Raw genomic sequence first — 27,773 nt, 5'->3', positions numbered from 1 at the left:
TTGGCCCTCACTTTTGGGCGCTGTCCATGGTTGCAGTATCTTTTGCTGAGCGACGTCAGCCTGCTGTAGCCTGGTCCTACGATTGGCCGACAAGTCTTGGCCCTCCCACCCTTCCACCCACCCCCAAACCTCAGGGGAAAGCGCGTGCCCGAGAGCATGCAAGACTCTAGCTGGGGCTCCCGGGTGTCACACCCACTTTCCTTATTTGGGAAAGACGGGCCAACCCGAGTCCATCCAGGCTGGGCTGCGGGGAGGGTGTAGGGGGAATAAGGAGAGGGGAGAGAGGCTGAAGCAGCAGAGGCAGCAGCAGCAGGAGGTAACACAGCTCCTGCTGCGCCCATCCTCCTGTTCCCCCCTTCCCCCCTGCCCCGTTAGTGCGTGGAACTTTTCCTTAATTCACCTCACTATAGCCCATCCCTGTCCACCCCCTTTTCTGCTTTTCCAAAGGATTCCCCTTTCCCCCTAACATCATGGAAGAATTTTTGCAACGAGCCAAATCCAAACTGGTGAGTTGAGGGTAGGCTGGAGTGTGTGTGTGTGTGTGTGTGTGTGTGTGTGTGTGTGTGTGTGTGTGTTTGTGTGTGTGAGAGAGAGAGAGAGAGAAAGAGAGAGAGAGAGAGAGAGAGAGAGAGAGAGAGAGAGAGAGAGAGAGAGAGAGAGAGAGAGAGAGAGAGAGAGAGAGAGAGAGAGGTGGTGGGGAGGGGTAGGGAGGGTACTGAAGTGGAGAGCTAGTAACTTTTCAACTTAATCGCAAGCCCACCCTAGTTGTAGTGGGGTGGTTGTCTAGTGTGTGTTTATTGTGGCGGAGGAATATCTTCAAGGAAGTTTGGTCCATCCTCCAGAGAACCTGTCCAAAGACATTCATTGCCCGAAATAGACAAGGGATCACTCAGCAGGTAGTCATTTCGTGATTGAAGTTTTGGTAGTTTGTTTTTGGCTTGCTCTCCTGGCAAAAGGGAAGTATGCAGAGGCCCAGAATACAGTCAGTGGTTCCTATGCACTTAAAGTGTCCTGTGTGTTTTCACTAGGAAAACAGGACAGCATTAAGCTTTAGGACATACAGCATTCTTGCAAATTCAGAATGTGCAGTTACATAAGAGAATAGAGAAAACACCATACAAACATAACTCCAGATTTGTGGCAAAATCAAATAGGAAAGTAGATACACTAAGAGAAGTAGAGTATATGGAATTGAACATGTTAGCCAAAGGACTGCTAACAGATTGTGTTGAAGTTGAGGAGTTTGTAATGTGTGCATTTCTTATTTGACTTTATGTGTGACCATTGCCTCCAACTATATAAATTAGGGCAGTAACTGAAGGAGAAAAACCACAACTGTTGCCAGTGGTGTAGGATTTGTATCTGGCCTCATCTCTTTCATATAAGACTAAACAAAGACTACTTAAACTACAGCCCTTGCTTCTATCAATCTAGGATTCAAGCATGTTCATTTTAGTGCTCACTTTGATTACTGACACATATTCTGCAATAACTAATTTGATCAATTTTCTGTTCAAAAGTGTTTTAAATTTCTAAAAAATAGTAGTAAAATATGGAGGAATCTACTCCTTTCACTTACTGAACTTTAATGAATGCAATGAGGATGTTTTGTTTAGAGACACACAAACAGTGTAATAGTGTCCATTTGAAAGCAATATCTTTAACTGACAGTGAAAGCACTTTTTATGGTATGGCACAGGAGAAAATGCATAATTTATGATGCCTTTAACCTTTAAGTTTTCATAGAAGCTCAGCTACTAAATTCTACATTAAGGGTGACGTCTGAATCATGTGGCAGGAAATTTTCTGGGTTATTACTGTAACTCATTTACTTGCACACAATGAAGGAAGTGCTGGTAAGAGTCTGGAAATGTTTTACATTCTAGCTTTACAATGCAAATAGACACATGCTTCTTATAATACTCTAACTGTAAGTACTATATCTTTTTTAAAATCGTTGAAATTATTTAATTCTAGATAAAAAATTTATCTTTTTTTTGTCAATTTATTCCTTATAGCTCTAAAGTGAAGTGGTTTGGGTGGGATTCTAAAACTATGAGACTGTGACCACTTTTGTAACTGTTAATGATCCCTTCATTTTCACCATCAGTGTCCAAGGAAGGTATTATATTTTGGAAATTAACTAATTTTAGAAATTTTCTGTTTCCCCACCACCTTAACTTCCTGTAAGGATAAAATAGTTATTTCTTATATATTAACTAATTAGAATAATCAGTAGTTATTTGTGAAAGTGGGAAACAAAATTTTTTCTGTATAACAGGCACTCAGTTGATGTTTGTTGACTTGAATTAATTTATTTTTATAATATAGTAGGAGGCAATTATAAATACAAGGGGAAATAATTTAGTTCTATACCTGTACTCAACTCAAATATAGTTTGGGGGAATGTTAGGGGAATTTAAATATTTATGAACCAGGTAATCTGGGGGTAATTAAGAAATTTCTCTTTTAGTGAATTCAAATTTTAAGTCTTTTTCTTCTGAATGCCAGTTTCTGAAATAAAGAAAAACTCAATTTAAGAACAGGATTTTTAGAGGAGTGTTTAAATTGATTTGTCATATTCTTTCGTTAAATGAACAATGGCTTGATATTATAGTAGTGAATTTCCATTTGGTTGTCTCACCCCCAAATAAAATTACTATTAATTTCTATCTTTTAAAAAAGTAAGTTTCTCTTAATTATGCTATAGACAAGACCATTCCATTTCATTGTGAATCTAGCAAGCATGTATCTGTCCATTATGCTTTTTAATCATAATGTTCCCACTGATATATGAAATTGTTTCAGTTATGGAATTTGAAATTAATATGTAATATCCAAGATGTTTTACTAGGAAAGTTTATTGGTTAAAGTTTTGGAGATAAATCAGGCTCATGACAAATATCCCTTAAAAATTGGGATTTGTGTATTTAATTTGGCCTTGAGAGATATCAAGGAAAAGTTATATGTTGTATACATTTTCAACTTAGTAATCAGGTAGATACATGTTGAGAATTTGTTTATACTACACTATCTACTCTTTAAAGTCATTGTGCCATAGTGAATAACATACTAGGCTTGGTATCAGCAAAGACCTGGGTTTGAATCCTGCCTTAGATTTTTGTTCACTTGAACTCCCTGAACTTTATTTTCCTTATCTATGAGATGAGGATGACAATGATATTTTTAGAATCTATCTCATGGTTATGAAGATCAATGAAAGGATGTGTGTAAAGTGTTATAGAAATGGTAGCTCTTATAATTTCTTATATTTTAACTGTTTTATACAGGTTCTTCCTAAATAATACCAAGCAAGTATTTGCTTCCTCCTTCATTCAATTGATTGGTCGTGTTTACGTTGTATAGGAACTGTCTTAAATGACTGCTTTATGAAACAATTGAGATTCTAATGGCCTGAAATAGTTAATGTTCTTCACTCAAACACCCAGCTCACCCAAGGAGTAAACTACTCACCACCTGAGCTAACAAATGCAAATTACAAACACCAAATCTTGAAATTACAAAATCTTAGCAATAAGTTAGATAATTAAACATGGGGATGCCTGTAAAAATATTTCTGAAATCTGGGCCAAATGTGGTATTGCCATTCTCATCTTTGGGATTGATTGAATTTCCAAGATCAGCTTGTTAGGAACTCTCAGACTTTGCCACCCTAACCAGGGAGAAAAGACATAATAATAGCAATAGCATACTTCTTTGGAATATTATGGTTGCCAAAGAACTTTCTTCACAATAACCCTATGAAGTAAGTAGCATAACTATCTTCTTTTTAAAATAAATTTACTTGTTTTGGACATTTAAAATCTTAAGATATTCAGTTAATTCACTCCCTCTCCTCCCCTGCATTAGAGAAGGCATCATATAAACCTACATCTTACTTATTTCTGTATCAGTTGTTTCTCTGGAGATAAAACACACTAAGTCATTCTACAAAGAACATTTCTTTCCTTGAATATACTGTTCTCTTGGTTCTGTCCATTTCATTCATCATATTTTCATGTAGGTCTTTCCATATTTTCTCTAAATTAACATGCTTGTCATTTCTTGAGGTGCAATAGTATTCCATAACAGCCATATACTAATAAAGCTATTTTATAGATAAGGAAATTTAAGCCCAGAGAGACTGAATAACTAGCTGTAAGTCACACAGATTTTAAGTGACAGAAAAGAAACTTGAAATCAAACTCACCCCAGAGACCTGGCAGTATTTGACTAGTAGATTACTAGGGGAAACAAGAAATAAGTTTTAGTAGATGTTACTCTTTCTGCTGGCTTTCCAACTTCCACTCCTTATATTTCCTCTGGGTTTCTGGATGACTTTTTATACGGTTTTAGGGTGGGTGGAAGAAGTCACTTACTGTAGTTTCTCTTTGGATTTTCTGTATATTATTGAGTCTGGTGTATTTTTTTTTTGTTTTATACTAGATTAAGTATAGGTAAGTAATCTGATTTTCTTGCCTTGTTCAGGTTGGAATTAATCTCATTTGGTCCCCATAACATCCTTGTGAAGAAAGTGCTGTTATCATCCCAACTTTAGAGATGAAGAAACTGGGGTTGAGAGATCAGGTTATTTTCCAGGATCACTCAGTTAGTAACTGCCTGATGCAGGATTTGAACTCAAGTCTTCCTGACTCCAAATTTGGTGTTCTATTTATCAGGCCACCTGGTAGCACCAGGATTCCAGAGAGCAGCCAAATGGAGTAGAAGCTGATTGCATGAACACTTCTTCCAGGATATATAAGAGAGTTATAAAGCAGAAAATGCACCTATATATCTTTGTTTGGCCTGGCATATCCATAGTGGCAAGCAGATATATTTGAACTCAGATATTCTGAGTCAAAGGCTGGCTTTCTGTGCAACTTCACTATATGACACTATCTCTCTTTTAGCTGAGTATTAAAAAATAGAGAGAAAAGAAGGGATATCTGATGGTAGGCATTGGAATGTAACCATTGGATTATCATGAAGTCAATTCACCTTTCCCCTCTCATATTGAGCAGGAACTGTTGTAGGGCCTGGGAAAGGAGTGTTAGGAAGTATAGACAATGACCAGACAAATTGCAGGCCTGTTAGATTGCCCTGAATAGGTTACATTGACAATTCTTCCAATGCCTTCCTCATCAGAAATCTGGGGATTATGTTCCTTTTTATTTTCTAGGGTCAGCAGAAAGAGAGTAGATTTCCTTGGACATGGTCAGCTGATCTTTCAGACTCAACCCTATCAATTCCAGGAATGAGTAACATTTCTCATTGGGGGTGGGAAAGAGTTTAATTTTACTAAAAGTGCCCTTGGTGGAGGAAGTAAGCTCCTTGTTGGGAGATAATCAAAACTTTTAGATTATGTTTGTATCCCTTCAGGGTAAAGGGAATGCTTTGAGTTCTGTTCTAGGTAAAAGAAGGGTGCTTTTTTGCATTCTTTAACATATTCCCTCAATTCAATTAAATAAATTTAAAAAATTAAGTGCCTATTATGTACAAGGTGCTGTTCTAAGTTTTAGGGTGATAAAGCCCCAGATCTTACCTATTTGGGCCTGGGAAAAAGAAGTACTAATAGATATATTTAATAAAGGGTTAAATGAGGAGTTATAAAATCTGTTGGCAGAACAGCCTTTCTTTAGGCAAGTTAAGCATTCCTGGGTTCCTAAATCTAGAACTGGAAAGCATTCTAATCCAACTACCTTATTTCATAATTAAGTAAAGAGAGATCCAATGAGAGTAAGTGACTAAAAGACTGTACAACAGAGACTAACCCTGGATACAGGGATTAGGCTGCAACTGAGAGGACTGAAAGATACTGTTGGATAGGCAAGATAGATTGGAATCTGTACAAGGGGTCAAATGGCTATCATAGGCTTTTCAGATATGATATTACTGGGCATAAAATTACCAGAGTTTCAGTTACAGAGCCTCTGATTATTGGTGGACTCTAGGTTGATATAGGAGATGGAAACCTGAAAGGAGATCAGAGAATGCAGGGCCCATAGGTAAGCAGGAGATCTTGGTTTCTCAGTGTTTGACTGTCTCGTTTTATACAATCCTATGTTTTCAATGAAACAACCCTAGTCATCTGTCTCAGTGGATGGTTGGCAGCACTATTCTCATATAGATGAGAAAGCAAAAAAAAAATTCCCTCTCTGAGTGAGGATCAGAGAGGTGGATCCAAGATTGCTTCCACGATTTTATTAGAGTAGAACAAATCTGGTTTCAGGGTCACATTGACAGAGGGACTATAAGGCGGTCAGATAAGGTATAAAATTGAGATGGAGTTGAAAAGTCTTTTGGGCTTTGAAGAGGATGTCTGGGGCTTGTATATGCGGGTGGGTACAGTACACAAGGCTTTTTTTTTTAATTTTGGTTTCCATCATAGAAAATGGAAAGAGAATCGGTAAGAGAAGATGGAGGAGTCATCAGTACCCTAATGGAATCAAAGAGGCCAGAGGGCTGAAATGATCTTTAGCATTGCCCAGACCTTCTGGAATGGAAATACAAAAGAGGCTTCAGATAATGTTGGGGAGACTCACTAAGGAGACTATGACCTACCAGCCCAGTTAAAAAAAAAGGTGGAAGAGATTTGGGGAAAAAAACTTTGCAGTCAGTCAGTCAAATACTTATTAAAGATTTACTATATGCCAGATGCTGTGCTAATCACTGGGGAATACAAAGAAATGCAAAAACACAGACTCTGCCCTCAAGGAGCAGGTGTCTTTTTTAATGGAAGAGAAAGCACGTAAATAATTGGGTATAGATGAGATACATTCAGAGCACATACAGATGGGAAGTAAACTAAGAGTAAAGACAATAGAAGGGGCAGGGGCAGAAAAGGCCTCTGGCTGAAGGTAGGATTTGAGTTGAATCCTGAAAGAAGCCAGGGAAGCCAGGAAGTACAGGTGAAGAGGAGGGAGAACATTCCAGGAGTGTGTAAAGTCAGTGAAAATGAGCTGTTATGAAATGGAGTATTGTGTGGGAGGTACAGAGAGAAGGCCAGTGTTAGATTATAGAGCACATGGGGGGGGGGCATAAGAAGATGAGGGAAAAGAGTAGGAAGGGCTTGGATACAAACAGTTTTTCAAAGCCAAATGGAACACTTTGCATTTGATTCTGGAGATAAAAGGGAGCCACTAGAATTTATTGGGCGACCTGGTGGGTGACTTCAGATGTATGCTTTTGGAAGGTCTGTTTGAGCAGAGAATTACCTGGAATGGGGAGAGAACTGAAGCAGAGAGACCAGTTTAGTTGTATTTCCTTCCTTCCCTGGGAATCTCAAAGGATACCCAGTTTCCTCCTTTGAGGTAAGTGGGGATGATGGGCATTAGAGAGGAAATATGGTTTGGATAGCAGGAAGAATAGAGTGCTATGATGAGTATGGACATTGATGGCTTTTGGAATCTGTAGAAGATTCAGAATAAGAATTACAGAATTAGACATTAATGGCCAACTAATTCAACTCATACCTCATCAAAAATATCTCCCAGAGCATCCAAAAGAAGTGGTCCTCTGAAATTTTCCTGAAGCTCTCCAATGAGCAGAAGAATTTTGAGAGACAGAAATAAGAATCCTGGTCTTATGGGAATACACAGAGTCCAGAAACAGAATGTTCAGTTCAAGGATTAGCAAGTAGTTACCTGATCAGGAGGAGTCCATAATGGGGGAACAATATGAAATAAAGCTAGTAAGACAGGCTGAGCCAGATCATAGATCTTAAATCCTAAACTAAGGAATTAAATTATGTCCTAGAGGCAACTGGGAGTCCCCAAAGGCCTATGAGGTGAGGAACAGAATAATCATACTTAGGAAGATTACTTTGGCAGTTGTGAAGAATGTGAACTAGAAAGGGGAAAGACTAGAAACAGAGAAACCTATTAATATGCTTTTTGCAATAGATCAAGGGAGAGATGACCAAGGTTTGAATTGAGATGGTGGCCATGTGAGTAAAAAGAAGGGGATGGATGAAATAGATGTAGAAAAAGTTGAATTAGTAGAATCTGTCAACTGATTGGATGGAAAATAGTGGGTGAATAATGGAGAGGGAGGAGTTGGAGGATGACTCCGCAGATGACTTCGCAGATATGAACCTTAGGGACAGGGAGAATATTGGTAATGAAAAGTTGAACTCACATACTAAGCAGAGGCAGCTCATGGTATAGTTGTTAGTGTTGGGGGCTGGGAGTAGGAAGACCTGAGTTCAAATCCAGCCTCAGATATTTATGGTTGTGTGACCCTGGGCAAGTCACCTGAGTTCTGTTGGCCTCAGTTTACTCAGCTGTAAAAAGAGGATAATAACAGCATCTACTTCATAGGATTGTTGTAAGGATCAAATAAGTTATACGTAAAGTGATGATTATAATGCACTATGTAAATGTTTTCTTAGTGGAATCAAAAGACCTAGCTATCTTTCTATCTTAGGAAATGACTAGATCTTCTAAGCTTTTTGACCCTGGCCATTTTTGGCATTAACCAATGTTAGCAGGAATGTTGGCAATCTTAATATCTTCTATTGTTAGAACCAGCCCCAAGAAAGTGATGAGATTTAGTCATTCAAATTTAATCATTCAACTTGATGGAAATGACTTAGTGATCAATCTTTCACTAAAACAAAACAAAACAAAACATTTTATTGCTGTCTTTAAAGAACCCCAACACCTACATTTTTCAATATTTTATTCTCTTTTCTCCCAGAGTGCTGAGAGAGATTGGGGGGGGGGCAGTTCAGCAAAACAAACTAAATATTGAAAAATTTTGACATTATATGTGATGATCCACACTTATAGTGTTTCACCTCTACAAAGCAGTGAGAAGAGGTGCCTTATAATATCTCATCTTTGGAGCTAAACTTGGCCATTAAGTTTTTTTAGAATTTTATTTTGATTGTTGTATTCATTATATATATATAATATTTTCCCCTTGGTTTGGTTTACTCCATTTTTGTCTCATTTCATCTCTTCCTTTATTTTGTATCCTTTCATATATCTTTTTATGTTTCTTGATTTATTATATTAATTTCTTTTGTTGTTTGTTTAGTTATTTTTCATTTGTGTCTGACTCTGTGACGCCATCTGGAGTTTTGTTGGCAAAGATACTCATGTTGTTTGCTACTTCCTTCTCAGATTATATTCTAGATGAGGAAACTGAGGCAAACAAGAGTAAGTGACTTGTTCAGGGTCATATGGCTGGTAATTGTCTGAAGCCAGTTTTGAACTCAGGAAGAGGAATCTTCCTTACTCCAGGCCTAACACTATCTATTGTGCTACCTAAATGCCCCATAACAGTACCGTATCTTCATTTATTTGCTATGTCTCATTCAAATGTAAGCTTTATGAGTCCAAGTACAACTTAAAATGAACTTTGTTTCACCTCGTAAGGATAAATAATATTTATCAAATTATTGTTGAATGAATGAATCTCTTTCATTGCTAAGATTTTATGAATCAACCCATGTAAAAGCTTAGTTTGAAGCACTCTTATTTTGTGGAAGATTTTGATTTTAAAAGAACCTTTATTTTTCATGTGTGGCATTTGTTTTCAATCAAGTACTGACACTTTTTATTAGTTTGGTGACAATTTAAAGAACTGCAATGAGAATGAGTTCACCTTTGCAGTGAATCAGTATCTACCTGCTCTTTTGTACCTCTTCTCCTGTCCCTGGGGATTGCTGCTACATGAACAGAAAAGATGAATGATGAAGATGAAAGAAAGATGTCAAAGAATGGGTTCTGTATCAAAAGGGAAGCCACAGAGGCCATTTGGGTAGTGATCTCCCACTGCCTTTTTCATAGGGGTGGGGAAGGATAGAGTCTCTCTAAAGGAGATTGGTAAAAACTTGGTGATGAGTGGGGGTGGGGGGAATAATGAAGGAGGAGGGCAAAGACCTTGATAGCTCAAGATTCTTTGGTCACAGGATATGGAGAGTTAGATTAGCCAGAGCCCTTGAATTTTGGTGTGACAATAAAAGATTAAGGGAAATTTGTGGTTTAAGTCTTCTCTGTGTGAGGAGGGTGGTGTGCACTGGTCCCAGAATGAATTGGATTTTTTATTCCATACTGGAATGTCTTTCGCTGATTTAGAGTTGACCATTTCCTTAGGGTATAATGCTATTTAGACATCGAGGGGACTGTCCAACTGCAGTAAATTTAGGGAACTCTAAAAAGTGAGACCAGCCTCTTGAGATGGGGCATAAAAACCTCTGTATGCTCACAAGACACTGTTTACTGTAAATCACATATGGACGCAGTAGAACTCAGACCATTTTCTGGTAACTGGCCTTCAGCCTGGTCTCCAGACCATATCTCTGTTCATTTCTTAAACTTGGTTCTAACTTAACTTAAACCTGCTTCTGTTGCCAACATTGCCTGGTGGCTTGATCTTGTGCAAGGAAAGACTTTATGCCTCAGATCATGTCCAGGTCTGGGGGAAAAGGTACTTGGAACTTTTTTAAATTCCTGGAGATCAATCAGGCAACCTGCATATTTTAGGTGCTAATGTGTGCCAGGCACTTTGCAAACTCTGGGAATACAAATAGAGGTGACAACAGTCCGTACCCTGAAGATGCTTACATTCTAATGTAAAGTCAGTTCTAAACAAGACCAAACAAGATACAAATAGAATAGATGGGAGAGTAATCTTAGAGGAGAAAGGCTAGCCAGAGATCCTTTGGCTTTTTCACCATATGGCTTCTGGTGTTGTTTTTTTGTTTGTATTTTAAGAGAGAGTGACTCAGGCCCATGCTATATAGCTAAATATCTACAGGTTAAAAAAAGGCTAATTGAATAAACATATTAAAAATTCAAGGTATACTAGAGTATAGGATCATATGTTTAGAGCTGGAAGAGATCTAGGAAGCTATCTAATCCCCCATCTTCATTTTATAGATAAGGAACTGAGTTTCTGGGAAGGCTAAGAGATTTGCCCAGGGGTATAGCTAGAAATCATTGAGGTGGCAATTGAACTTAGGTCACCTGATTCCAAAACCACCAATAGTGTGTACAGTACCAAGCTTTAGTTTTAAGATGGAATTAAGAGCCAGAAAAATTGGTTGTCTAGAAACAGAGACAACAATTTGAAAATGTAGTAAAGGCAAAACAAGAAGTTATGACTATAGTGTTTATTAGGCTTTATAATTATTAATACAATTATTATAGCAGTATTCTGCTTTAACAACTTGAAAATGTAAAATTTATAATATATTGTGCACTGGTTTCATCCTGAAAACAAGAACAAATTTATTCCTATTTCACAATTAATTCCTCAGGTCAGCCAAGAGGAGTAGAGTTCTGAATGGAAGCAGAGTTTAACAGGAACAAATTATGGATATTTTTCTTTTATATCCAAACCTCAGACAGAAATACTGCAATTTTGAATGACCACTTATTCTGAAACTTGCTGGTATATTTTCATGTACTCACTGAATAACAGAGCTAGAGGAGGCTTTAGAGATCATGTAGTTGTATACAGTTCTCTCAGGCTGAAGATGGGATTACATCCCCATCCCCAAATTCCCCCAAATGTATAACTTCCTCTAATTAATTATTTGACATTTACTTCATATCATGTGAAAAAAAGGTTTATATGTTAAAGCTGTGAAATTTAGGATAATTAGCATATGCATATAACTATATATTTTATTCATTTAAATGTAGAGAAATGTTCACTTTTTAGTTTTTATATATGAATCTTATAATAAATGTATTAATCTTTTGTTTTTTAACCAAACAGTTATACCTGAATATTCCTTTCCATTCTATCATAAGAAAGAAAAAGTTTAGAAAATACTGACACAGACTATGTCTAACAGTTTATGTAATATTATATAACTGGAATTTCCCACTTCTTTAAAGTTTTCCTATCTTTCTCTGAATTCCTCACAATTGACATTTCCTAAAATTCAATAATATTTCATGACAACTTTTTCAATCATTGTCCTGTTCATAGAACTTATATTCTCAGGGGGCAGATGGGTAGCTCAGTGGATTAAGAGCCAGTCCTAGAGACGGGAGGTCCTAGGTTCAAATATGGCCTCAGCCACTTCCTAGCTGTGTGACCCTGGGCAAGTCACTTGACCCCCATTGCCTAGCCCTTACCACTCTTCTGCCTTGGAGCCAATACACAGTATTGACTCCAAGATGGAAGGTAAGGGTTTAAAAAAAAAAAAAGAACTTATATTCTCTCCAACTTTTTTGCTTCACAAAAAAGTGTTCCTATGAATGTTTTAGAAAACATACATACATAACATATATTATTTTGCATAAATTTGCATATTTTGTGTTAATTTGTGTATGTTTTGTATTTGTTTACTTGTAAACTTTTTGGAGCGTATCCCTCATCCTCAGTAGAAAATCAGTTCTTTGAGAGTAAGGACAATTTTGTTTTTTGTCTTTGTATCAACAACCCCTGGCACAATATTTTGCATTTAATAGATGCTTAAACAATGCTTGAGTTAAATTTAGTTGAATCATCCTGTTAAAGGGTTTTATGATTTTTTGTGTGTGATTCTAAATTGTTTTCCTGAATGGTCGGTCCCATTTGCAGTTCTATGATCAGTGTATTGATGTGCCAATCTGGCTATTTTAAGTAAAATAACTACTCTGAGATATTATTTAACTAATCAATAAACATTTGTCATGCTTTTCCTTACTTTATGCAAAGCATGGTGTTAGACTGTATTCTAATGGAATAAGGTGCGTCCCTTATTACACTGAGTAAGGTGTGTGCTGAGCTAGGAGGGGAAAATGTTTTTGTGTGAGGAGCTTTTTAAGTAATTCAGACATGAATATAATTTTGTACATTATGGCCCCTAGCAAATGGTGGGTGTTTAATGAATGTTAAATAGTGAGAATGCATTCTCACTGCAGATTGACAAGGTCCCCTACTTACCATCAAGGCTATTGGCACAATTTGACTTTGCATATTTGTTCATTATTCCTTGCCATGCAAGCTCTCCCAGTGAGCATGAATTTATTTATTTATTTGAGAAAGGGTAAACTGTAGCTCTTTTATGTATATGGCATTCAGTATTCCTTGACCTCTAAGTGCTCTAGTTACAGGTTCCACTGATTGCTACTATTAGGCTTAAGGCAAAGACAGGATAGAAAAGGGAGAAGTAGGAAAGGAGGGGGAAATAACGAGATTAAGAGAGGCAGAGAGGGAAAAATGAGACAAAGAAAAAAAAGCAGAGATGAGTAGAAGAAAATGGTGGATTGTAAGAGAATAAGAAGCTCTTGCAATTCAAAATGGGCAATGCCTGGCTAGGTTCCAGCACAAGCTTAATTCTCTGTAGGACACAGTTCAAGGAATTTCAGATCCTTGGAACACAGACAAGAACCAGGAAGTGATCAAAGAAAGCCTCTATGAAGCTAAACATAAACATAACATAACACAGGTTCATGATAGCTGCTACATGTTCGTTTCAGATTAATCCCATAGGCTCTCATGTTTTCAGTAGTTGGTGATAGAGCAGAGTATTACCCAGAAGCTACTAGGTGATCAGTGCATAGAGTGATGTCTTTAGAGTATAGAAGACTTCAGTTCAAATCTTGCCTTTAGTTAATCAGTTAGCTGTATAACTGGGCAGTTTGAAACCTCTCAGTCCTAGGTTCTTCATCTATAAAACAGGAATAGTACATCACAGGCTAGTTGTGAGGATCAAGTCAGACAACAGGTAAAGTGCTTTGCAAACCAGAAAATACTATATAAATGCTTATTTTTACATACAAGGAGTGACTATAGTAGGCTTTGAGAAAAGCAATTCATTCTGGAATTAAGAGATCTCACTTCAAAATAATTGTGGTAGAAATATTAGAATGAACGAATAATTTACTCAACTCAAGGAAGTGTGTTCCAGTGGTTGTGGGAATTGGCATGGTAACTGAATGAATGAATGAACTGGAACAATCTATGGCTTTTGGAGCTCCAACTGACTTTGATAAGGAGGAGACTGGATAGGAATGATACTAATGAATAATAGACATGCAATATGAGTGGTGTGTGTGTGTGTGTGTGTGTGTGTGTGTGTGTGTGTGTAGGGGGTTAGGGTTAGGGAGGAAATGTTGTGGTGGCAAATAAGGTTTTGAAATTCATTTAATAACTCTGGAATGCCATGTATTCTTCTAGGTCAGGGGAAATAAAAAGTTTTGATGAGAAAAGGTCCTTGTTTTCATTCAATTTAGAACTGAAGAGGGTAATAAGAATTAAGCAAGCAAGCAAGCCTTTGCTCTTTCCCTAGCATTGTGCTAAGCACTTGGGCATACAAAGATAATGCAGACACAATCTTTTTCCTTAATATCCTAATTGGAGAGAAAACATGGACATAAATGAGAATGTAGGAAACTGGCTGTTGTTCTTAGTACTTGAAGAGGACCGATGACATCATGGGATGATGTCTTTTAATTAGAGAATAGATTGGATTTAAGTGAAGCAGAGTTGCACACAACCACCCTCCTCACTCTCTCAGAATCATCAAAGTCTAGTGGCAAGACAAAAGTTGGAATGCCCTTGGCTTCTCTGATGTCTGACCAAGCTGTAAGCACTCCACATTGCCCTCTTCAGCTTCCTTCATGGCCATTGGAACAAATTGTTCTCATCTGCCCATTCCACCCGAGTTAAGTCTTACTATGCTTGGGGTAGACTCCCCCCCTCCCATTCACTGACTAAAGCCTGTAACCTGGTTTAGCTATCCGCTGGGATGGTTTACTGGGCTGGGGCTGCTATGTGGGCTACAACTTCCTGGAGCTATGGGTGAGAGCTGGGTGGTAGATGGATGCCAAAGTAAGAAAGCGGCCCTGAACATCCTGTATCCCCAAAATAGAAGTAGAGAATACAGTGTAGACTGGAGAGGGAGGATCTGGGAAAGGGCTTTTGTAGAAGGTTGTACTTGAGCAGAGTCTTGAAAGAACCAAGGGATTTCCAAAGGCAGAGGAAAAGGGGGGGGGGAAGTAGCATGGGAGACAGCCAATTCAAAGGCCCATAGAAAAGAGATAGTGTCCTGTGTAAGAAATAGCAAGTAAGCCAGTATTCAGTTCAGTCATATTTAGTCATGTCTGACTCTTAATGACCCCATTTGGAGTTTTCTTGGCAGAGATACTGGAGTGGTTTGCTCTTCCCTTCTCTAGTTCATTTTATAGATGAAGAAATGAAGCAAACAGGTTTAAGTGACTTGCCCAGGGTCATACAACTAGTAAGTATCTGAGGTCAGATTTGAACACAGGAAGAGAAATCTTCCTGGCTTCAGTCTGAGCACTCTATCTACTGTACCACCTAACCAGAGAGTGCATAAAGAGAAGTAATGTGTTAAAAGACTGAAAAGATAGAAAGAGATGAGGCTGTAAAGAGATTTAAATGCTAAGCCAGGTAGGCTAATGAGGCAATAAACATTTATACAGCTTGTACTATATACTAGGCCTATGCTAAGGGCTTTACAAATATCTCATTTGATCCTCATAATAGTCTTGTAAAGTAGATGCTGTTATTATCCTCATTTTACTGTTGAGGAAACTGAGGCAAACTGAAGTTAAGTGATTTTCCTAATGTCATAAAATTATTAAGTGTCTGAATCTAGGATGAATTCAGGGGAATTTGAATTTGATGGAAATTAGGGAGCCACTGCAATTTATAGAGTAGGAGAGTGATAGAGTCAGATCTATACTTTAGGAAAAATCACTTTGGTGGCCATATGGAGAATGGACTGGCATAGGGACAGACTTGAGGCCAGGAATCCAATGAGAAGATGATTGTAATGGTCCAGGTGAAGGGTGATCATGAGCACAGATAACTATAGTAAATAATTATAGTAATTACCAGGAATTCTGACACCCTGGTTAAATTCATTTGAGTGGGTATTGATGGAGGTGGGGTGGGTCAACTCTAAGGTATGGTCACTCCTATTACAGAACTGAGAAGGTCTCTTCACAAAAATTATGGGAGTTGAGGAGGCTGAGGACCTCCAAGTTGAATACCTCTAGGGTCATGTTGGCGAACCTATGGCACATGTGCTAGAGGGCTGCTCCTTCTCCCTTTCTATCCATGCCTGAAGACATTTCTCACATGACTTGTCCCTCTGCCCAACAGCCCAATGGGAGCACTTCTCTCCCCTGTCTGGGTTAAGGTGGGGGCTTACATGTGGGCGTGAGGGTTGCAGTTTGGGCATTCAGGCTCTAAAAGGTTCACTATCATTGATCTAGGGCAATGATGGGCAACCTTATGAGCTTGGTGTCAAAATTTGCCAAAATACTGAGCATAACTCGGGTGGTGTGTCACTTTGAGACAAAACCCATAATTTTGCGATATTTATAGTTTAAATAACAAAAATGTATGATTGTAATATATAACTATATTTAATAAACCAAAAACTCATTATTTAACTTACCTGCTTAGTGACTTCTTTGTTCATCTGTCAGTCAGTTTCTTATGTTGGTTTTGATATTATTTAACTTGTGTGGGGTGCCGTAAACTAAGATAAGTGAGGGGGAGGGGGGATTCTTTAACTAATCTGCTTATTAGTGACTTTTTTGTTGCTGAATTTCATCGGCTAAATCTTCAATTGAAGGTTGGAATTTTGTACACTTCAAGCTCAAGCAAGCGCTACTAGCTTCATCTGTCAATCTGTTTCTTTTGTTGATTTTGATATTATTTAATCCTGAGAATAAGGTCTCACAAAAGTATGTAGAGGGAAAAATTGTGGGTAAAGTCATTGCTATATTTTTCAGGATGGTAAAAGTGTCTGGCAATCAGTTCCAGGCACTCCTCCATTGCATGTGGACCAAAACCCTGTCCAGATTTCCATAGGCCTGGCCCTTCTCCTCCCCTCCCCTCCCCAGCTGGCTAGCCCACTTACACTCCTTCCTTGAGTGAGCTCCTCCTCCCCCCCCCCTGTGGTAACTCCACACACCCCAGCCTCCTGGCGCCCCCCTCCCCCCCCCACCCGCCACTCACCTCCATGCCCCCACAGCCAGCCCGTGAAGCAGTCCTTCCCCCCCTCCTCCCCAGTACCTGGCCCTGGCATGGCCATGGCTATGGCTGTGGGCATGTGGCTCCCCAGGTGGCTCCTGGACCCCGAGACACATTGAGCCTACATGCTGCCACATGCCATTGAAAATAGCTACATGTGTCAGTGCTGACACACATGTCATAGGTTCACCATCACAGATCTAGGGTTTTCAACAAGAGCCTGAGTGGAGGTGAAAAAAGATGATAGGATCATTGAGCTGTGCAGCAGATACTAAGTTTACTGAGGTAGAGGGATATGACCTAAAGGTCCATTCATAAATGCCAGCACAAGGATTGGGATGAGGCAAAGAGAGCTTGACAATCACACAGCAACATTTCCCCCCTTAGTTCTACATTTGTCTTCCCTCCATCCTAAACTATCCTTTTAAAATATGGAGTCATTAAAAATATATATAGCCTGGCTTGTAATTCCCTTGGTGTAGGGAACTCCCAGTGAGGAGCTTCCTCTACTAATACTAATATATTTTTGCAATTTGTACTCTTTGAGAATCGCCTGGGGTATTGACATGTTAAGTGATCTCATCCTCACCATTGTCATAATAACATGCATTTATATGGCACTTGAACATAAAGGGCTTTATGTATGTTATCTCATTGGATCTAATGATCCTGTGCAGAAGCTGTTCTCAGCATCCTTTTTGTACAGATGAAGAAACTGCCCAGGTTAAATGAGAAGTCTATGTCAGAGCCAGAATTGAACCTGAGTCTTCTTGGCTCTGAGGCCAGCTCCCTTATCGACAACGCCATGCTGTCTCTAGAGAATTGCCTCTACATTTCCACTGTCGACAATGGTGTTGAATGCTGCTTTATGGAAATGGGTTGCTAGGGGGAACTGTGGAGTCTCTTTCCCTAAAAATCTTTAACTCTAAGAGAAATCTTTCTGGATGCAATGGTTCAAATTGAGACTTTTTTTTTTTGAGGAATTCTAGGCATCCAAAACACCTAAAAGCATTTTGGAAATTTTAACTCAGGTAGTTACCCAATTGTGGGGAGTATGGAAGCTCTATACTTCATGTTGCTGCCTCATATCTGTGCTAGTTCTGTATCTGACAAGAAAATGCTATAGGAAAATATAGACCACTAATAAGTCATTAGGATGGGGACCCCTGCTTTCAGTTCAATAAACTCAACAAATTTTTATTAAGTTTTGACCGGACTATTGAAATAGAATTAATTGGTTTGTCTTTCCTACTTTTAATCTTTCCCCTCTCTAATCCATCTTACACACAGTTGTCAAAGTGGTTTTAATGAAGTACAGAATTGACCACTTCACTCCTAGGAGGTAAACTACACTGGCTCTCTATTGCTTCTTTGATTTTTCAAAGTCCTTCAAAACCTGTCCTCTCCTGTAGGTTTTCATTAATCTCATGTACTTCTCTTCTTCTGGGACCATATAGTTTACAAGATCATTGGCTTCCAATTGCCCAATTCCGATCTTTAAGGCCTGGTTTTCTGCTGTAATTTTTTGATTTTCCTTTTTGGTTTGGTCTATCCTGCTTTTCGTGGCTTCCAGATGTACCTCCAATTGGGAGTTCTTCTCTAAACTGTTATTTTCTTTTTGAACTATTTCCCATTTTTCTTGCCAGAAGGCTTCCATCTTTTTGATAAGCTCCAATTTAAATTCTTCAAGAGCCTGTGGCCAATTTCCATTTTGGGGGGGGGGAGAAGGTTTTGGTGCATTTATTTGTATTTCCTCTTCTATTTCCTCTGTAGACTGGGTTTTTCCTCTGTAAATATTATCCAGGGTCAACCCCTTCTTCTTGTTTTCTTGGTGTTGGGAAGTTGTTCCTGGCTACTGTTTGCCATCACTATGGTGGTTTTTCCTTCCCTTTCCAGTCAGAAATCTGAGTGAGGACAGCAGGGCTCTCTTTGTATGGAGCTAAGGAGCAAGGATTTTGCCTGAGGTCACCTCTCAAATCTCTGCAGTTTCTACTGTTTGATGCTCTTCTCTGTGCTATATCCCTGCTGGTACCCACAGTCTGCACTCTTCAGCCTGCTGGGGTTTCAGGTCTAGCTGCTCTTAGGGATAGGACTTTGGTGGTTTTAGTCAGCTGCCAAGGACCTAGAGGTGCCCTCACTCACTCTAGAGGTGCCCCAAGCTCACTCATGGATTTTGTCACATGCTGGCTCTGACTCTAACTCCATAGGTGGGGTGGGGGAGGGTAGATCAGCTCAAGTCTTGGTGGAAACTTTTTCACCCCCTTATAGCATGGAAATGCCCAAATCCCACATACCTTCAATGCTATGCTCCACTGTAGAGTCCTCCATTCATATGAATTTGGGTTTTTTTGGTCTTTTGAGGTAGTCTATATCAGTAGGTACTGAGGAGAGAAGTGTCCTGCATCTAGACTACTGCCATGTTTACCTGGAAGTCTAAAAATCCAGGACCATAAAATTTAGCTAAATGTTTCTTAGATGGGACACTCCCATCTCCCTTCTCTGTGACTTGGCAACTGGCTTGCCCTCACCTCTTCCTTATCTCCACCTCTTAGATTCTATTGTTTTTTTTTCAAGTCCCTGCTCATGTTTTATCTTTTATATGAAGTTTTATTTTCCTGGTGTTCCTCCTTCTACTAGCTCACATCCCCATTCTTTTACTTGATATTTATTTGGCATATACTTATATATATGTAAATATATATTATAAATTAATATGTTACATACATTTATTTTTATGCTATATTCACTGAAATATTCTAACTTCCCAAAGGGGAGAGTCTACTTCATTTTTATTTTTGTAATTCCAGTACCTAACAGTATTAGGAACATAATAGACATTTAATAAATGCCTGTTGATTGCTGCCAGGGCTAGGTGCTAGGAAAGTGAAAAAGCCCTTGCACTCAAGGAGCTTATACTTTTATGTAATTTGTATGTTTAGGAGCAATTTTTTTATCTCTGAAAACAAAATGTATAATCTAAATTGCTTTGAAATATTGCTTTTAAAGAAGACATAAAATACAAAATTATGATGAATAAAATATTTGCTTCTATAAGTACTTAAAAATATTAAAGAGCTGCTAGGTAGCTCAGTGGATTGAGAGCCAGGCCTAGAGATGGGCAGTTCTGGGTTCAAATCTGACCTCAGATGCTTCTTAGCTGTGTGACCCCAGCTGGGCAAGTCATTTAACTCCCATTGCCTAGACTTTACTACTCTTCTGTCTTGAGACCAATACACAGTAGTGATTCTAAGAAGGAAGGTAAGAGGTTAAAGAGATATTTTTATATAAGTATATATAAACACTACATATATAAAACTATATATATGTAGTAAGGGAACATGTCATATTCAGAGAGACAATATAGATGTATACCAAATAAATACATAGTAAATTGGGAATGGACGCAAACAGTTGGAGATTTCTCGGAGAAAGCCACTTAAAGGAGATGGACAAATTCAGACTTCTGGGTCCTAGTTTCTATCTGTAAAATGAAGGAATTGCACTGGATGACCTCTAAAGCAATTTTCAGCTCTCCATTCCATGATCCCATTAGGAAGTGGCCAGGGCAATGAGATGGAAGCAGAAATAGATCTGCTCATTAACAGCAATAAGATAGGTTAGTCAATTAAAAACATTTATTAAACACTAGAGGGAAATGGCATATGACATTAAAAGAAAAGGGAGACTAGTTTATAATATTGTGAGATAAACCTTTATTAAACACCACTCAGAAATGACATGGTATACAAAGAGAAGGGAAAAGAGTTTATAGGACATAGACACAGGAACTAAAACCACATAGGAATTTAGCATAATTTACAGTATAAATATAGGCAAAAATTTCTATATAGCTGGTGGATCTTTAAGGGAGAGCAGCACTGCATTTTGGATCAGAAAATATGATTATTAATAGAGATGACACTACCATTAAGAAAAAAGATTATTTTCAGTATAGTCCAGTTAAGTATGGCAGACGTGTGTCATTCCTTTGATTTTATTGGACTAGATACGGGATTTCATGGGCATTTGAAATTCTCATGGATGAAACTTCCTCTACCAATCTAGATTCCCACCTACTCAGCAACTTAAAGTTATTAGAAACTGATGGTATGATGGATAGAGAGAGCACAGTGCCTGGCATCAGGAAGACCTGAGTCCAAATCTAACCTCAGACACTAGCTATGTGACCACGCAGTGTATCATAATTAATAGGTGATTAATAAGTGCTTGTTTTCCCCTTTTCAATTTGAGAATTGCTTGGAGGCACTTATGGGTGAGATGACTTACACAAGATGATAGCCAATATAAGGTGAGACTTGAACCCAAATTTTCTAGCCTTCTGAGGCCAATTCAGGTCTCCTAGGCCAATACTGCTTCTTTGTGATATATATTTAGGAGAAAAATAATCTCTAGAAAATTGTCAAAATGGGAACACTTGAGCACTTAAAGAGTTTGCTTCAGTTTTATGGGCAATTCACTTTTGCTGCCTTTCCTCACAATACTGAATAAAATGATGAATCCTTATTGTATTGCTAAAAAGAATTAAGATGTCATAGAGATAACAACTGTCTGTGGGTCAGCAGTGCAGCAAGCTCAGGTATGCTCAGGTATGTGAGCATGTTGCTGGGCAGTATAAATAGCCCTGTGGCATGAAGAAGGCTGGGGGTGACCCTCTTTTATTCATCTTCTCTCTAGAGAGCTATGTTAGCCCAGAAGTGAGCTACAACAAAGGTCATGCAAAGAATAGACTTTTGATAAGAGTTTGAATGGGTTTTCCTAAACTCATATAATCTCTGACATATGTGTTTATGTATATATAATGTATATGCTGAGTCCCATAAACAGATATATGGATAGAGACCGAAATTGTTATCTCATGTGTGAGCAAATGCACATGCACACACAAATATACTCCAATATCATAGACACACACATCGAAACAATATATATACACACATGCATACATATATAGTATATATAACCAATATGATATACCAATATCATATACCAACATGGTATATATGCATATATATACACACATGTATACACATACCTTTATATATGCATAAATTTATATATGAAGATCAATTCCATATACCAATTACATATAAAGATATATGAAAATATAATACTATGTACATATAAATATATATATATCTTCAGGAAAGGCTTAACTGGACTTGGTAAAGAGAATTACAATTATGACTTTCATTATTTGAAAGGTGGAGGGGAAATCAGGCAGGCTGTCTTTTTCAAGGGAGATAATTAATAAGTAAAGTTCTGTGAAAAACTTAAAGTACTATATGTCAACTGCTACTCTTAATAATAATAATAAAATTTGTTTGATCAATCTCATTGAAATTTGAACAAAAGAAAGTGGAATTAAGCTGTAGCTTGTGAGATCGAGGTTAGTCATAAGAGGAATATTAAACCAGTTGATAATAATGAAATGGGATGTTGCCAAGGATTGCGCCATTTTGGAGACAGCTTGGTGCAGTGGGAATAGTGTTGAATTTGGACCGAGAGTCAGTCCTTGCTCTGTTACTTATTACCTATGTGACCTTTGAGAAGATGCTTAACTTCTATGGGTCTAAGTTTTCTCATCTGTAAAGTGTTTGTGCTGGACTATGAACTTAAAGGTCCTTTCCATTTATTAATCTGTAATTCTTTGCTTTCCTGGACTTGGGGGCTGGGGTGGGGAGGGCATGACAGACTCCATTCTCATCAGTCTGGGATGGTATAGTTGTGAATTTAGGGATTGGAGGTAACTGTGGACTTTGTTTCTTTCCAGACATGGAATCTCACAATTCTCTGAGATTAATTCCTTTGTTTTTGTAAATCAGAACTAACCTTTTGCTGGTTGGAATTGCAGTAGAATCAAATCCATGTCCAACCTCTGCTCTATTCCTGCCCCAACAATTATAAATGGTGGTGTAGTCATCCAATCAAAACTTTTGAGTTATTGACTTAGAAAGAATAAATACAAATTTGCATTTCATTTTGCATCTCATTTATCTCTGCATTCACAATTCAAACACAGGAATTCCCTTAATTCATCCCCTTTCCTTAACACTCAAGAAAAGTCATTCCTAAATCAGCTTTTACAACATTCTTTGTGTTCTCAGTTATCACAAAGGAAAAGCAAAAAAGTTTTTAAAACAAAATTATCATCTACATTGTACAGATGAGGAATCTGAGGCCCATTTACATTCAGTTTAATTAGCATTTATTAAGTAGCTATGAAGTATAAGGCTGTAAAATAAAAGGACAAAGAGAACTTTCATTTTACTGATAAGAAACAACACTAAATTCAATATTAATTAGGAAAAGTAAATATGCATTAATTTGAAGGAGGAGGGAACATTGATACCAGGGAAGATCAGGAATTTTCCAGGAGAAAGTAATGCTTAAATTGGGCATAGAAAGAAGCAAAGGATTCTAGGAGTGCTCCAGAGAAGGGCATGCCTTTATGGAATGCAGGCTAGCCTTCCTACTGGAATGGAGATCGGAGATGGACAGATGGATTTAGGAAAAGAGCAAGCAGGCAAGTGTGACTAGAATAGATGGTGCATGATGTGAAGCAATCAGAAAAAAGTATGAAAAAATGAACTAGGGTCAGGTTGTAAAGGGGAACTTGAAATACCAAGCTAAGGAGTTGGTATTTTGTACTAGGCGCAGATGGGAGTCACTGAAGATTTTTGAGCTGGGGAGTGACCTGTTCAGCTGCATTAGTTAAAAGACTTTTTGAGGAGTTCTGCAGAGCTGGGATTAGAAGCTAGAGCTATTGATTTTGAGTATAATTTCTTTATATTCTATACTATCATGTCTCCAAAAATATTCATAGGACTAAAAAATAGTGTTAACATTTCCAAAACATGAGCTTCTGCACTGCATTCTAAAGTAGGGTATTAAAAATATCTCCTCTCTTTGTTATAAGTTGGTTGTGTTTTTTTAAAGCTAGACAATTCATTTATGGAACTAGCATTAACCAGAAGACTTAGATTGGAAGGCTGGCTTTGCTACTTCCTAGTCACCTTGGAAAAATAATGCTTTCTAGTTCTTTGAAATAAAGAGGTTGGATTGCATGATATCTAAAGTCCTTGCAGTATAAAAGGGAGTTACAAAAAGACAATCATTTTCAGCTATACTAGACTCAAAGAGTATAAGACTTCTCCATTAAAATGTTGTTTTCATTTATCAGAGTTGTTTCCATTTATTTCATAGCAGAAATGTAAGCAGGGATTTCCCCATTCTGTTGGTGATTGTAGAGAGGGATAGGGAAAACTTCCTTTTTTTAAAAAAAATCCTTATCTTCTGTCTTAGAATTGATACTAGCACAAAGTATCATACTAGTACAAAGCAGAAGAGCTGTAAGGGCTAAGTGACTTGATTAGGGTCACACAGCTAGGATGTGTCTGAAACTAAATTTGAACCCAGGCCCTCCCATGTCTAGGTCTGGCTTTCTATCCACTGAGCCACCTAGCTCAAACTCCCTTTTGTAATCCTGGGACCTACCTGAGCCTCAATTTTCTTATCTATAAAATGGGGAAATAATACTTGTACCAGCTATTTATCATTATTGTTATGAAGAAAGTGCTTTGTCAAATAGAAAGTGCCATATCGACATTAGCTATGAAGTAAAAACAGACTAGATTTCTCCACGAGAGAGAATGAAAATGAAATATGTCGGCTGCATCATAACATTTTCTTTTCCGAAGGGAAACAAGTCCATTGTGTTTAGGAGTCGTAAATGTGATTGGCTTTGATGTAGTGTGAAGTCTGAGATTAATGAGTGTGTCACTAACCATAATATGCAGAGCATGGCACTCTGGAGAAACCATCCACATTGGTTGAGTGTCACTTGTAATAGGATGGAGAACCTTGAGTGCTGTCTTCCCTGGGGTGTCTGCATGGAACACACACACACACACACACACACACACTCATACACATTCACACCTGTGATAGGGAACAGGCTGTCACTTTTGCCTGCTCAGCTGAAAATCCCAGGTTAGAAAAAGAAATTTTAAATGCCTGTAATGTAAGAAGTTCTTATAGGATAATATCTGGTTGCTTGGTGTCTATGTTGTCTCACTAGTTGAGTGATGCCCATTGGGGCTTTAGAAATAAATGTGTACCTTGTAAAATATCCTCATGTGTAAAAATCTAGACTTTTCCAAATAGCTAAAATTAAAGGTATACAAGGGGAAATAATAATTTGTTTTAAAATAGAATCTTTCAGTTTAATAATTCCTTACCCAGATATTTGTTATATAGTAAGCTCCATTATACCATGCCTTTATTTATAGTATCTTTTACAGTTTTTGGTGTGATAAGAAGAGCCTAAGACTATGTAAGTCAGGAGACTTGAATTCAAATTTTGTTTTACTACCAAATCTTTGTCTCATTTGGACAAGTTAAAAAAATTTTTTTTCAGGGGGCAGCTAGGTGGCACAGTGGACAGAGAACCAGGCCTGGAGACAGGCAGTCTTAGGTTCAAATATGGTCTCAGACACTTCTTGGCTGTGTGATCATGGGCAAGTCACTTAACTCCAATTGCCTAGCCTTTACTACTCTTCTGTCTTGCAACCAATATTTTCTATCAATTTTATTTCTATATCTATTCTAAGACAGAAAGTGTGGCTTAAAAAAGACCTCAGTTTCATTGTATGTAAAGATGAAGTAGTCAGATAAGTAGTTCCTTTCAGCTCTAAAATTCTATTATTTTAGTTTATAAAGATTCAATTTATGGGTAGCTTTTCAATGTCTCACTGCTCGAGGATAGCATTGTATCAATTTAGAATTATACCACAGATTAGTGGAGAGTAGAAGAGATGAGAGATCAAAGAGGCTCCTTCCTTCTTATGCTTCTTCTGTTCTATCAGGGCCTTTCTGCCTTTGAAGGTATCCGATGGGTGGAAGGACAGATTCCATATTCCTATGGCCCCTGGAGAGGGTCATCTTTCAAGTAGAGATGTCTAAGACACACGATGCTTTACAAATTTCATTCAATTCAATTAAAGACTTTGAAAAAGTACCTGTTCTATGCAAGGTGCTAAAATAGGTACTGAGGATACAAAGACAAATGAAATAGTCTCTGCCTTCAAAGAGTGCACAATCTACTAAGCTAATCCAAGTTGGCATCGGTGAGAAAATACAAGTATAAATAATGTTGATCTGGAAGGATCTCATGGCAACAGGTAGCATCTAAACTATACCTCAAAGGAATATGGGAATTCCAACAGTTGGAGGTGAAGAAGAAACATATTCCAGATATCAAGAATATTTGCAAAGGCATAGAGTTGGGAAATGGCATATCACAAAGTTTGGAACAGTTACCACAGCTCAGTTTACTAAATGTTTTTAATTGTCTGAAAAATATGCTTATTTAAAAAATTATATTTTTGCATATTTGGAAGTATATCATAAATACTATTTTCACTAGAAAAAAGTATAATATATCCAGTGAAAACAGCTTCTGTGATATGTGTAAAGAAATCAGAGCCATAATCAGAGTGGAGTCATCAGGATTTTGGTCCAGGGTGGTTATGCAATATGGGAGAGTGGGGGTGGTGTATTAATCACACAGAGATATCAAGGGACCACCATCTTTTGGACCAACAACTTGGAATTTTCTGCCTTCCTTTACTACTTATTTTAATACTGTTTTCTCTTTTGGCCTGGACCAGCAACCTCCCATAGTCTGGGTATTGTGCTGCCTTTCTCTTGAAACCTTCCACTTATTATCCACTCTCATAAAGCTCAACAGAACAATTGCCTATTCTCTTGGCATGGACCTCCAATTGGATTGTTCTTTGCTCTGCTGATGCCTCAAAGCTTTTTGCCTCTGGAGTACACACTTCCAGTTTTATCTGCTAGTAATGATTGTTGTTTATTCATTTCAGTCATGAATCCATTTTGAGTTTTCTTGGCAAAAATACTGGAGTGAGTTGCCATTTCCCTCCTCAGTTCATTTTATAGTTGAGGAAATTAAGGCAAACAAACTTAAGTAACTACTAAGTGTTTGAGGCCATATTTGAACTCAGGAAAATGTCTTCTTTATTCCAAGCCCAATGATCTATCTACTATGCCACCTAGCTACCCTTTAGTAATGATGAGTGGAAATATTTTATATCTTATGGGAGAGTCTTGTGCTTTTTAGGACTGAAGTGACTTAAGTTGACAGTCTTTTTGGTGATTTGTTTTATATTTCATAGCTCTCCTTTTTAGCCTTCAGAAGCATTCCTACTCCAGGGTCTGCATTTTGAAAATAACTGTCAGGATGATGGAAGCAGTACTACTCACCCAAATCACAGCACACAGAGATGATAATACATCAGCTCCAGTGAAATGTTTTGCAGAGATCTGTACCAGCAGGATTTCTCAAATACATCTAAGGAACAAGACTAATTTACCCTAGACAATAAGATAAACAGAAACAAAATGGACAGAAAACTGAAGTCAGAGACCTTAAAGTAATGCTGGCCTTACATTTATTTCTCTTTGTGTAATGTCTGAAGGATACTGATAAATAATTAGCATACTAATGGGATGAGAAGTTTTAAAGTGGAACTAAGGCCATGTGCTCCATTACTACTTTTGGACTCTTGCCCATAATATTTTTGCTGTTACTTAAGAGTTATAGCAGAAGTGAAAGAACCCAAGCAAGAAATATATTCAGGCAGACCTAGGCAACATCATGAAATAGTTTTTTTTTTGTTGACACACTCATGCTTAGCATCATCACCTCATCTGCACACCTGTACACCTGATTTAATTATAAGTTATCAGTGGAGCAGGTCTTATAATTGTTTTTT

The 27,773-nt window shown here is 37.9% G+C and overlaps 1 protein-coding gene across 14 annotated transcripts in view; it reads left to right on the top strand.

Annotated features, from left to right (window-relative positions):
• Positions 1 to 130: 130 nt before the first annotated feature.
• PRUNE2 (prune homolog 2 with BCH domain) overlaps positions 131 to 27,773 on the top strand; it is a 329,922-nt gene continuing 302,279 nt past the window's right edge. For all 14 annotated transcript variants that reach the window (XM_056805927.1, XM_056805925.1, XM_056805924.1 and 11 more), the window contains exon 1: positions 131 to 506. In XM_056805927.1, the coding sequence (XP_056661905.1) occupies positions 471 to 506 (36 nt within the window). In that variant the 5' untranslated portion in view covers positions 131 to 470. The remainder of the gene's footprint in view (positions 507 to 27,773) is intronic.

Source organism: Monodelphis domestica, chromosome 7 (genome assembly GCF_027887165.1).
Source record: "Monodelphis domestica isolate mMonDom1 chromosome 7, mMonDom1.pri, whole genome shotgun sequence".
NCBI classification, from domain to species: domain Eukaryota; kingdom Metazoa; phylum Chordata; class Mammalia; order Didelphimorphia; family Didelphidae; genus Monodelphis; species Monodelphis domestica.
This window is presented reverse-complemented; position numbering and strand designations above follow the sequence as displayed.